Here is a 12,922-nt window from a genome sequence, read left to right on the forward strand (position 1 = left end):
TCTTTAAAAATCATACAATGTGATTTCCTGAATTTTTTTTTTAATTCTGTCTCTCAGAGTGGGAATGCACCTACAATGTGAATTTCAGACCCCTCCATGATTTCTAAGTGGGAGAACTTGCAAAATCGCAGGGTGTTCAAATACTTCTGTTCCTCACTGTAACACAAAAAAATTCTGATCGTTCATGGCTTTTTTGAGAACAACCATAAAAACCCCATAGTGCTAGTGGAAAAAGTATGTGAACCCTTGAGTTAATTACATCAAAAAAGCTAATTGGAGTCAGGTGTTAGCATACCTGGAGTCTTGTTAAGGAAATAACCCCAAGAGCACAATGAAGACTCATCAATGAGAAAAAGAAACAACCCCGAGTGACAGCCAAAAATTTGAAGGAGTCACTGGAACTGGCTAACATCTGGGTTCATGAGTCTACAGTACGTAAAACATTGAACAAGCAGGGTGTCTATGGCAGGACACCACGAAGGAAGCTGCATGCCTGAAGTTTGCGAAAGAGCACACTGACACTCCACAGCATTACTGGCAAAATGTTTTGTGGACTGATGAAACTAAGACTGAACTATTTGGAAAGAACATGCAGCACTACATCTGGTGTAAAAAGAGCACTGCAGATCATCATGAAAACATCATCCCAACCGTAAAGTATGGCGGAGGAAATATCATGATTTGGGCCTGTTTTGCTGCATCAGGGCCTGGCCAGCTTGCAATCATTGAGGGGAAGATGAATTCCCAAGTGTATCAAAAACTTTTTCAGGATAATGTGAGAATGTCTGTACATCAGCTGAAACTCTGTAGAAGTTCGGTGATGAAACAGGACAATGACCCAAAACACCGGAGCAAGTCCACAACAGAATGGCTTCGGAAATACAAAATCCACCTTTTGGCATGGCCAAGTCAGAGCCCAGACCTTAACCCAATAAAGATGCTGCAGCAATACTAATACTAATGGCGGCTGTGGCTCAAGAGGTAGAGCGGGTCGTGTCCTAACCGGAGGATTAGCGGTTCGATTCCGGGCCTGTCCAGTCAACATGTCGAAGTGTCCCTGAGCAAGACACTGTACCCTCAGTTGCTCCCGGTGATGTCACCGGTGTGTGAATGTGTGAGTGTTTGGGGGTGCAAATGGGTGAATGGCCAAATAGTGTGAAAGCGTTTTGAGTGTGCTGTAAAGCATAGAAAGGCGCTATACAAATATGACCATTTACCATACAGGTGTACCTTGGAATATAGTTTCCATATGTATAAGCAGCGAACAGCCTATCAAATCTGTTACTCTCCATTGCTTCAGCTGAGAGAATGCTGACCTTTTTACGAGCCTTCTCTTCTTTAGCTTGAGCCTTCATCTGCTGCACTTCAATGGAGTCCACCTTCCTCCTCCTCATGAATAGATCGTGGTTACCAATGCAGAGCTGCAGGATCTTTAGGCACAGGTGATGCAAATCAGCAATATCTTAGTTCATATACTATTCACTGAATTTTGTTTTATATTTGAACACTAACATGGACAAACAGTTAAACCAACCAGCTTGTTGACACGCAGTTGAGATGAGTAGAACTTGAAAACATCCTTCTTCTTGTCCAGAGGTTTTATTGTGAACTGCAGCAGGAAAATGTTAATCATTTCGCTACTTCTGCACTACTGAAATTGATTTTTTTACTGCATGTATTTACTGTTTTGACAGACAGCACAGCTTTGAGGTGTTTATAAGAGATGACTGATTAGAGTGAAAATCTTATACTAAAAGGTTACAGGTTTTTATAACAAGATGGACATTAATTGAAGTGTTTTAATTCAGGCAGGAGAACAGTGACAGGTGCAATAATAATAATAATAATAATAATAGTACACATAACAGATATTTATTTAAGCATATTTTAAAAAAATATTAGAGATGTGATATTTTCATCAGTTTACAGGTGAAAAAGTTGCAAGATGTCCCATTTTTTATACGTCTTCCAAAATGACAGAAAATAAAAATAAAATTCACATTGTAAACTGTTTCTGGACAAAGACAGAGGCCATTACTTGTATTTACCTCCTTTTCACTGTAAGAAATATTGCGGATGCCGCTCCAAGGAAAGGACTTGTTGGGATTAAGTTTGCTGCTGGGGCTGTAGATGTGAAGACCCTGAGCATCCACTCCAAGTAACAAATCTGTGTCCCTCTTATTTTGCTGTCAATGTGAGGCGTTAAACAGAAATGTTCATCATCATGAAAGTTATGATATGGGTGCATTTTTCTTTATAAAATTTATCAACAAAAATATACACTCACAGTAATGGCAAAGTAGCTGACACCGTACATCTCAAGGTCCTGAGCAATCTTTAAGTATTCCATCTCAGCTTCATCTCTGTATGGGCAGCAAAGGTTAAATCCATCAAACCAAGGTACAGAATCTGAGACTACAGATTTTGTAAAGGTGTTAATTTCTCTATACATGCAGGATTTTAGCAGCTCTCCTGGGTCAGTCCTACCTGGCGATGCCTCTATGTTCTGCGTACCAAGCTGTGATCTTTTCCTCCCACATGTCAGCTGTCATTTGATACTGCATTAGAACCTGTGAAACACACACAGGAAACCACAGGAAAAAACATTACATACCATATGCACAGACACACACCATTACAAAAACACCAAAGTGATGATTACTACAAATAAACAATGTGCTATAAGTTACTATTGTGGGCAGACAAATGTGTACTTACTCTTTTTGGCAAAAGCTCATCTTGCGCCAGGAAGCCCGGCTTGTGAAAGTTTGGGTCATAGTCACCATACTGTGAGGGACAGTGAGATTTGGGGTGGGGTGGGGTGTATGTTGAGAAACAAGAAAAAAAAAAAAAGAGTGAGTGATGTGGTTGTTAATGCTGTACATCAGCAACATATAAATTATATAAAGGCTAACAATAACAACAGTCTAAAAATAAAATAGATTATATTTTGCCCCATCCTAGATCTCTGGCTGGACTGCAAACGAGCTGGTGTATGCGTTACATCCGAATAAACAACTGCTTGTTCACCATATTTAGTTAAAAAGTGATGTGTCAGTGTGGGGAACGCTGGTTTCCGATGCCCAGGATCCACATTATTGCAGGTGCAAGTGTATCTGCATAAAGCAGTAATTGTGAATTTCAGTTGGACTTCACTTGGTTAAATGGTTTGAGAAACAGGTGCAGCAAGAATGACAGTAGAGGACAGTAAGAGGCCATTAACCCTGCACAGCTCTCTTACCTTAGCTTGTACAGCATACGATGCCAGCAGAACAGACGCTTCCGGCGAACAGAAAATCTCTTCATCTAATATCTGTTTTTTCACCTAAATGACAGTTTGAAGACATGTATGAACATGTATTGAACCAAGTTTTTGATTTGCTTTTCTATAACATGGAGATGAATCCTACTCGCATGTAAAGAGTGCCTGTACAATAAGTCCAGGCCAACGATTATTTTACGAGAAATATTATGAGCTGTATTACCTGTAAGAAGAAGAGGTGCTGAGTAATTTCTTGGACCAGTTCCTCTTCTACTTTTTCTGGGAAGAATTTAGCTAGAAAATTAAATGTTATGGGAGAGTCCTTGGGAACCTCTTGGTCCAAAACCTTGGTGAACAAATAGAAGAGTAAGAGTAGAGACAAAGAATGCAATAATGTGTTTATTAGACTACAATTCTCACAAAAGCCAGAGTGTCATGTCCTCAGAAGTGAAACTAGTAATGAGCAACACTGAATTAGTTGATCTACTGATAATTTAGCAATAATAATAATAAAATAATAAATTAACTACCAAAGTAATTTATCAAACAAAACAACAAATGTTAACTCTCAGAGTGAGGACTGTAAACTCAATATATCTTTGGGTTTTGGTATGTCAGACAATAACAATTTGAAGGCGTCACCCTTGATTCTGGGAAACTGAATCCTGCTAGGTTCTGACACTTTATCAAACAAACACTTCTTTGTTTCATTAAAAATAATTCATGGATTAACTGTTTAACATACAAGTTCAAAAGCATGGTGCATGAATTATCTTTCACATCATATAATGTTTGTGAATCTCTGTTAGCCTGTCTGACCACATATTCACTCTACCACTCACCTGCTTCTCTTGTTTCAGCCAAGCATAAGTGTCCTTCACAGTGTACCTGAGTCCAAAGAACCAGGTCTCCCTCAGTCCAACAGTGCGACACACCAGGTCAAACAAGTCTTTCCCTTTCCACTTCACCTAAGAAAAACATTAAACAACAAAGACGCAAGTAGTTGGTAATCCTGAAAGGTAATGTGTTGGTTTGCAGTTGCTGCTAAGTACTGATATCCAGTAACTTTATAGGGTACTGACAGGATACTAGGTATGTCTTTGTCTTTGACTGCAACAATAAAATATGTAAAAAAGGAACAAAGGAAAATGTTTAACTCTTTTGTGTAGCACACAGGTGCTAGAACTTAAATACTTATAAGGCATTTGAAAAGTCTGCATACAATGGTTTACGCATATATAGATGGTGACTATTTATAGGAAAGTCCTTAATATGCAGAGCGGCAGATTAATGTATATCATTATTTGATTATAATTATGGTATTATTATACAGCTGGTAAAGGTGAAGCTAATGTGGGGTAGCCTTTGAATTTCCTTCAAGGATCAATTTTACTGTATTTTGTTTATTGAATCTGATTTTGAAAAGTAAAGTTATCAAACAAATGTAGTGGAGTTAAAAAGTGCCACACTTGCATCTAAAATTTAGTGGTCTTAATATGAGGTGCCAATAAATCAAAGTACTGAAGTACAGATACCACAACATTGTTTCATTTTCCACCACTGCATACAAAATGTGGACATACACTCAAAGAGAGAGATGAAGCATCCTATCACAACCACAGGTTGCCTAAATAAAGCCATACCTCACAGCTAAACTCCATTTCAGCGTCCATGGTGACAACTTTGACTTTGAAAGTCTTGGGCTGTTTCTTCTTTAATCCCAAGATTGACATTTTGAGGATGCTGCTGTCAAAGAAACCTGAAGAAAAACAATACAAGTATTTCAAAGGCAGAGCTGCTTTCGGGGGGAGAAATGTGCTTAGTAACGAAAACCGCTAATTTTACTGTAATTAACATCTTTAAACTTTAGGAGAGCATTAAACCACTGTTCAACCAGCTAATGTTATTGGGTCATGTTTCTGGAAATTCGCTATCAGGAAACAAGGACTTAATGTCAATCACGGTCTTATAGAAATAAAATAGGACTGCGTTACTTCATTAAATATAACATGTATTGAAAATACAGATAAGGCCCATTACCAGGGAGTAAAGTTACAAACTTCTGCCGTCCAACAAGACTCAGAAGAGGCTGGGCGTTCTGTTGGGAGACCAATGCTAAGCTAGCTGATCCTGTTAAACAGCGTTAGCTTTACAGTTACTCCTCGAAAACGAACCAAAGCAAGTAGCCGAAAGAGCGGAACTTGTGAGAGTTTTCCATAATGAAATGCACCAAACGAACGGCCTTTTAGCTATGAACACTTTAACACGCTTCAGCTTGCCAACATGCTAGCTTGCTGTTAAAAGGTCGGGGCGACTTTCCAGAAGTTTTTTGTTTTGACTCCCGGACACTCTACAGGTGGGAACATGAACAGCAGATTGGGAAAACGCCACTGCGCATGTGCAGGCTTTTGGAAGCACGAATGCTCCCTTCAATGGTTGTGGGAAATGTTGCCTATCGAGGCATTTAGGGCAGAGACTATGGAAGCCGTAACTACGACATTTATCTGACTACCAAATATAAAAATACTACACCAAAGTAATAAAACATACAGGCAAAAAGCGCGAATGTGCCACGGACCTCTCTGTCCCTGTCATTTTTACTGAGGTAACTGAGGGCCATTAACTTAAACAACGTACCTATGCTTCCTGGTCAATTTTGTTCTTGTAACTAACTACCAGTGTCTGTAGCAATTATCTAATGCTGTTCCATTTATTAGGGAAATAGCTGGCGAACCAAGTTTTATCAGATTGTGAACCTGTGAAGGAACTAGCTGGAAAAAAGGGCAGGCCTTTATAAATAAAGTTATCGCCGTCTCCACACTCACATAGTAGGCTATGTAATCCTTTTTCTGCAAATGATAAATCATACTCAGAAAGTAGAACTGCATTCATTACAAGATGATTAGTTAAAACATTTCAAAATGCACCTTTGTTGTTTTGCATTTTGTGACTTTCAGTCGAATAAAAGACTTTTTCCAGTTGTATATTTTGTCACTGAAGATTATTTTAGAAAATATTGTTAAAATATTGCGAGTGGAGGAGACAGTTGACACCATTGTTTAGTTTGTGTTCCAGAATAAATTTATTCAAGTTGGGATCATACAAACCTTAACAGAAAAAACACAATGTAGTACATTTAAAATCATAAAGTTTGTTCCAATAAATAAGAGAGATTGTAGACTCCATAGAAATGTAAATTAAGTCAAACTAGACAGTGATGTGACACCATGAAGCATTAGATGATTTTCTTCAGTTGATCGAACAACACCAGCACAAAGGCACCGCCCATGCCTCTGAGCACATTGGACCCAGCTCCCTTGAAAAAACCCATACAACCCTCATCATGTGCAATCTTAAGCCAGCAGTCAATGGCCCCACGGTACATGATGTCAGCTGAGGAAGATAAAAGACCAGAAATACAGTCACAGAATCAAAAAGAGTTTTATGAACTGTGGATTCGAGTGGCTGTACACATCAGTAATGTTTATTCAGCTGTATTCGCTAATTGGACTGCAAAGGCTTTCATTAATACAAATTCACCTTCTTTGCGTCCAGATTGCATCATCATACGTCTACGGACCGTGTCGAAGGGGTATGACATCTGGCCAGCAACAACTGTCACTGTCTGTGCAATCATCCAGCTCACCATTATATGGGCGTTCTCGGGGTCTGTAAGCATACCTAGAGTATAAAGAACAAAATAAAGACTATACATCGGATTTGCAGAGTTTTTTGAGAGAAAAATATGTGAAAATATGTAAAACTCACTGTACCCTTAGCTGTATCATAGATGCCAAAATATGCAGCCCTGTAGATGACAATGCCCTGCAAAGACACATTGAAGCCCTGGTATAAGCCTCTTACACCATCAGACTTGAAGATCTTCACCAGACAGTTTCCAAGACTAGTGAACTCTCTTTCAGCTCTTGTCTTTCCCACATCAGCAGCCAGCCGAGTGCGAGCAAAGTCAAGAGGGTACACAAAAGAAAGAGAGGTAGCTCCAGCGGCACCACCAGAGGCCAGGTTACCAACAAAGTACCTCCAGAACTGGGTGCGCTTGTCAATGCCATTGAGGAAGAGTTCCTTGTACTTGTCTTTGAATGCAAAGTTGAGGGCCTGGGTAGGGAAATATCTGATAACATTAGCAAGGTTACCTCTCCAGAAGGAAAGCACTCCTTGCTCCTTGGGGATACGGACAACACAGTCAATGAAACTCTTGTACTGTTTATTCACAGTGATCTGCTTACTGGCATGCTGAACCTGGAATAATCAAAAAGAAAGAAAAAAAATCGGAGGTCTTGTTTGGTCACATGTTACAGCTATAGATGTGTTTTAAAACTGCCCCACCACAGAAGCCTCAAGTTGAACACGCTGACAAACAAAATGCTATTTTAGAATGATGAGGCTGGAATTAAATCACTTTTAAAGCAATGATCTCAACTGTACTTTTGGACAGTCCTCACTTGTAATACCACAGCCTATACCAAAACAGTGTAAACAGATTTAAAGCAGATTTAAAGCACTGTCCCACTAAACCTATCTATTTATCTAGTGTTAGATAAAATGTGACAGGTGGATATTTTAGCATTAAACACATTTCCATTCATCCATACAAGGCTGAAAATGTGTACAATTGTGCAGGTGTGACTATTAAGGTGGCTGGGCAGTGTACATTAATGTTAAGCATGCCATTCTGCATAATGAGTACTTTTACTTTTGGTACTTTAAGTACACTATAAGCCCTATTTTGAAGCTAATAGTTTTGTACCTATGCAACATTTTGAATACAGGACCTTTACTTGCAAGAGTATTTTACATTGTGGTATTACTAGTTTTACTTAGTCTAAGTAGGCCTAAACAATGTGAGTAGGCTTCTTCCACCATCACTTCCTATTTGTAAAAGATGCACATTATGGAAACGTGAACGTAATTAAGGGAATTGGGACTCACCCTATAAATCATTGTGTCGTTGGCAACAGCTAACAGCTAACCAGGAAGGCTGGTTTTCGAGTAGGAGTTTTATCAACTTATCAAGCTTTAAAGCCGGGAAAACTGATTGCTCTCAATCTGAAGAACAGACAATAGCTAGACTTCATGATAGGATGCTCCATGTGCTCTCTCAAACCTGCTGTCCCAGTTGTATATTCTGTGCGGTTTTGGTCGCATTTCCTTCTATTTTCTCTCCTTACTCCAGCAGTGACTTCACATTGGTTAATGTTATTATGTCTTCTATTTGGACTAAGTCCTCCCTCTCCTCTTCCTACAGTATTATCTGATTTAAGCTTTACGTAAATGTGACACTCACTGCAAATTAAAATTGTCTGGTTCTGGCTGAGAACTGTTTGTTTTACCAAGAGTCCATTCACCTTCCAACCTATCAAAATCCAGACTACAGCACCTGTTTGACTGCAGTTTTACCTGAAGGAGGAGTTTCACTCTCTCGATGGGAGCGACGAATGTTTCAACAAGAGCAGCGGCGATGCCACCGGCCAGGAAATTCTTGGCGAAGGAAGAAGCTTCTTCTCTCATGGTGTTATGTTCTTGCTGTATCAGGTAATACACGTTATAGTAGCCGTACAGCGGTGATGTGACTTTTAAGTTGAATATTGGACAGTCAGCATTCACTCCGGATCCCGCGGTGTTTTGTTACAGCAGGTGTACCCTCCTGGGTTTGCAATATGACCACGGTTGGCATACATGTACTGTATCTTTCGCACCTAACCTGTGGGTAGCGACCATCAATAAATTACCAGTGTATACATATCCTGTTATAACCAGCGACCACTAATTTGCTCTCTTTTACTTCACGTAAAACGTTTCAATAGCTTACCTGTAATGTCACGCAGCATAAATTATACTGTAATATGACGCCTCTTTTGTACTCGATTTTAATTAGTTCTCTTGAAAAATGTTATAACTGTAGCCCTTTTGAAATAGAAAATTGAATTTTTCAGAAGCTTATACATCATATGACCTTGTGCATCATAATTTTTTTTTTAAATGTGTAAGTAATCACATGGCCCAACAAGCCCAGTCCTCTTTATACTATTATCTACTTTTTTAACCAACCAAATGGGATTTACAACATTTCGGAGGGTTTATCTAGTACTTATGACTTACTCTCACATAATTAGGCTACAAGAAAAAAATAGGAGCTCAGGAACCTCTGAGAAAACATCCCATAATTACGAGATAAATTACAAATAGTGCAGCAACAGGAAGCTTCAGATCTTACCTGACAATCATGAGGCTTTAAGATTTCTTCAGTATCAAAGTCATTTAGCTATAGTTGTCTGTACAACTAAGAGTACATCACAGTTATTATCTATGTTCTTTAATAAAAGATGATCATTCTTTGTGGTTTACTTTTCCTTCTTATACTGCACAGTATATTTAAACATGTCTGGAATTGATTTTCTTTTAATTTGTGCTTTTGATCCGTAAAAAACTTCCCATTAAGTTATGTTACCTCAGTTGTCTTCTGACTCAAAAGGCAGAACATTGACAGCAGTGACACAGTTAAACCACGTTTATTTGAAGAATATGGAAAGATGAGAGCTGTGGAAGTAACAGCTGGATGAGAGGCTGGGGCAGAATGGCTGATAGGGAATTTGTGTAGTCAATGGCTGAATTACATTATTAGCTGGAGGCTGGGCTGGGCGAGGCATGCGGGAGTCAAATGCTTGACTGTAGAATGGGTTACAGGTGTCCAGGTGTACTGGTCACAAGCAGGCTGCAGCACCACACCAAGACAAACAAAACAAAATTGCAGCAAGAAAGAGGACACATGGGACGAGTAATAAAACAGCAAAGGGAGAGCAGCTGGGACCATGACAGTGTTACTGTATTGGGAACTTTACAAAAATAATTTCACACAGCATAACTATTTGGAAGAATAAATTATATTTTACAAGGAATCTGTGGAGAAAAATTCAGACCACAATATATTTAATAGACAACAGTGGCAACGCTGTACAATCCAAAAAGGCCAGACAGTCATCTCTGGCATCCTCACATTAAGTGGTGAAAGCTATTTGCACGGATCAAATGTGGTAAAAGAGGCCATCCAGTATAATCATTTCTTGAACTGCTTTTGTTGTTGACAACATTAAGTTCTTTGGCATAAAATATAATGACAAATTATTAAGAACAGCTATCACAAATGATTGCTTTCCTCTTCCAGTTAAAGAATTTACAAAATGTATAATCAAAATAAGAACAAGATACCTGTCATTTCTTTTATGTCCAAAAATAAAACAAGTTAATTTTTCTTTATGACAAAGATACTGAAACTCATCACTTGTTTTACACCTGTGAAGTTATCAAAATCTTATGGGAGAGCTCACATAGATGGCTGGACACCAAAAGAAGTCCCTGATCATAGTCTAGGGTAAATGTAGCTATTTGAAAGTCACCACAAAACTTCCAGCCTTTGAAAATTATTTGCAACTTCATTTTAAAGCTCTACAGATATTCAAATACAAATTCTACATACAAATACATTAAGATTAGGCTACTTGATCAGAAATCAAATGTAGGGATATTAATACGAATCATTAAGTAATTAGTATTAATAAAATATAAAATGATTTTACACATTCATCCATTTTATATTTAGATGTAATTACTTGCTTGCATTTTACTAGACTAGATTTTTTATTATTTATAATTAATTTGCTGTGTTTTGATTATTCATTGTATGTCTGATTCAGACGCTTGCATGTCTGCATGGTGGTTTTGGGTTGTTTCGGTTGTTATAATAATAATCTTGTTCAACTTCCGGCGCAACGTGACGTCATCCGGAAATCTGCTGCATTAACCAATCACATGCGTGCAAATGCGCATTCTGGTGTAATACTTTGCAACGTGGATGTTGTTTTCTGCTGTTTACCTCAAGATCATCACCAGTTAAGACACGAGTCTTTTACAGGTCGACATTGTACAAAGATAAGAATTAAACTGCCAGAGGTTGAGCCAATTAAAAAAAACAAAAACAAACTCCAGGCTGTGTATAGAAGAAAAAACAACAAGACAGCAACCAACAAATGCAACAAATTTTATTTAATACTTAATTACAATGTATGAAAGTATAGGTTGGAAATAGTATGTTAACTTGATGTCCAGTCAGTGAAGTGAGAATGGAGGAGGTGAGGGTTAGAGCTACTTTAACTTGCAAATTTTTTTTTTAAATACTTACAAAAATATATATATACGAAGCTGCTTGGGGACAGGATGTCTGTGCCTTCAAGTAATCAGATGGCCTATTTTACATTTTAACACAGACCTGTTGGCCTGTTTTGCAGGCGATTACTAATCATTAAGTACTTAGTATTAATTAATAAAGTATAATAAAAAAAAATTTACACATTCATCCATTTTATATTTAGATGTAATTACTTGCATTTCACTAGACTAGATTGTTTATTTTATTTATAATTATTAATTTGCTGTGTTTGGGTTATTCATGGTATGCCTGATTCAGATGCTTGCATGCCTGCATGGTGGTTTTGGGTTGTTTCTAGGTTCTAATAATAATAATAATAATAATAAACCTAATTCAACTTTCGATGACGTCACCCGGAAAGCTGCTGCATTAACCAATCACATGCGTGCAAATGCGCATTCTGGTGTAATACTTTGCAACGTGGACGTTGTTTTCTGCTGTTTACCTCAAGATCATCACCAGTTAAGATACGAGTCTTTTACAGGTCAGATACACTTCATATTTAAAATCCTGTCTGTGAGTAGTGCAAACCACTGTTCTGCTTCTGGTCGTCTAATAGTGGTAAACACATAAATCCGTCCCTTTAACTATACTTCCGGGATCGTACTGTCACTTAACCGAGACGAACGGCAGCTGGTGGCAATGAAAGGCACAATTAATGTAGGATGCTCACAACCTTTCCAACAGCCTTCACAGTCTGCTCAGAAATTCACAGAAACGCTTACATCCTTTTCGATCTGTATGGTTACCTTGTCCTACCTATAGGTGCATCTCAATAAATTAAAATATCGTGGAAAAGTCCATTTATTTCAGTAATTCAACTCAAATAGTGAAGCTCGTCTATTATACAAATTCAGTACACACAGACTTGAGTAGTAGCCGTTGGGTCTTTTAATTTTGATTATTTTGGCCCACATTTAACAAAAACCCACCAATTCACTATCTCAATAATTTAGAATACCTCATAAGACCTATTAAAAAAAACATTTTTAGTGAATTGCTGGCCTTCTGGAAAGTATGTTCATTTACAGTATATGTACTTAATACTTGGTTGGGCCTCCTTTTGCTTTAATTACTGCCTCAATTCGGCATGGCATGGAGGTGATCAGTCTGTGGCACTGCTGAGGTGATATGGAAGCCCAGGTTTCTTTGACAGTGGCCTTCAGCTCATCTGCATTTTTTGGTCTCTCATTTCTCATTTTCCTCTTGACAATACACCATAGATGCTCTATGGGGTTCAGGTCTGGTGAGTTTGCTGGGCAGTCAAGCACACCAACACCAAGCTGGTCAGCAGAAGGAAGCATGAGGTGCTCTAAAATTTCTTGGTAAACGAGTGCAGTGACTTTGGTTTTCAAAAAACACAGTGGACCAACACCAGCAGATGACATTGCACCCCAAACCATCACAGACTGTGGAAACTTAACACTGGACTTCAA

At 38.4% G+C, this 12,922-nt stretch overlaps 3 protein-coding genes across 6 annotated transcripts in view; 1 reads left to right on the top strand and 2 right to left on the bottom strand.

Moving 5' to 3' along the window:
• Positions 1-5,625, bottom strand: part of nf2b (NF2, moesin-ezrin-radixin like (MERLIN) tumor suppressor b) — a 13,122-nt gene extending 7,497 nt beyond the window's left edge. For both annotated transcript variants that reach the window (XM_020618068.1, XM_020618066.1), the window contains exons 1-11: positions 5,303-5,625; positions 4,906-5,021; positions 4,105-4,230; positions 3,486-3,608; positions 3,242-3,325; positions 2,719-2,787; positions 2,488-2,570; positions 2,288-2,363; positions 2,049-2,186; positions 1,535-1,609; positions 1,317-1,430 (exon numbers count right to left, since the gene is read on the bottom strand). In XM_020618068.1, coding sequence (XP_020473724.1) covers positions 1,317-1,430; positions 1,535-1,609; positions 2,049-2,186; positions 2,288-2,363; positions 2,488-2,570; positions 2,719-2,787; positions 3,242-3,325; positions 3,486-3,608; positions 4,105-4,230; positions 4,906-4,995 — 978 coding nt within the window. In that variant the 5' untranslated portion in view covers positions 4,996-5,021; positions 5,303-5,625. The remainder of the gene's footprint in view (positions 1-1,316; positions 1,431-1,534; positions 1,610-2,048; positions 2,187-2,287; positions 2,364-2,487; positions 2,571-2,718; positions 2,788-3,241; positions 3,326-3,485; positions 3,609-4,104; positions 4,231-4,905; positions 5,022-5,302) is intronic.
• Positions 5,626-6,333: 708 nt separating this feature from the next.
• LOC109970452 (ADP/ATP translocase 3-like) lies at positions 6,334-8,970 on the bottom strand. 2 transcript variants are annotated; one of them, XM_020618012.1, is made up of 4 exons: positions 8,681-8,970; positions 7,036-7,522; positions 6,803-6,943; positions 6,334-6,655 (listed from the first exon to the last, which is right to left on the bottom strand). In XM_020618012.1, the coding sequence occupies exons 1-4, from the start codon at positions 8,789-8,791 to the stop codon at positions 6,498-6,500; spliced, it is 897 nt and encodes a 298-aa protein (XP_020473668.1). In that variant the 5' UTR covers positions 8,792-8,970; the 3' UTR covers positions 6,334-6,497. The 2 variants fall into 2 exon arrangements, with proteins under 2 accessions (XP_020473668.1, XP_020473669.1); XM_020618013.1 differs by lacking the exon at positions 8,681-8,970 and adding an exon at positions 8,213-8,667.
• Positions 8,971-11,658: 2,688 nt separating this feature from the next.
• The window catches only part of LOC109970449 (Williams-Beuren syndrome chromosomal region 27 protein-like), a 5,371-nt gene continuing 4,107 nt past the window's right edge, over positions 11,659-12,922 (top strand). The window contains exon 1 of one of the 2 annotated variants that reach the window (XM_020618006.1): positions 11,659-11,970. In XM_020618006.1, coding sequence (XP_020473662.1) covers positions 11,727-11,970 — 244 coding nt within the window. In that variant the 5' untranslated portion in view covers positions 11,659-11,726. The remainder of the gene's footprint in view (positions 11,971-12,922) is intronic. The other variant, XM_020618007.1, reaches the window with a different exon arrangement.

This window comes from Monopterus albus, unplaced genomic scaffold, assembly GCF_001952655.1.
Source record: "Monopterus albus unplaced genomic scaffold, M_albus_1.0 scaffold199.1, whole genome shotgun sequence".
NCBI lineage: Eukaryota > Metazoa > Chordata > Actinopteri > Synbranchiformes > Synbranchidae > Monopterus > Monopterus albus.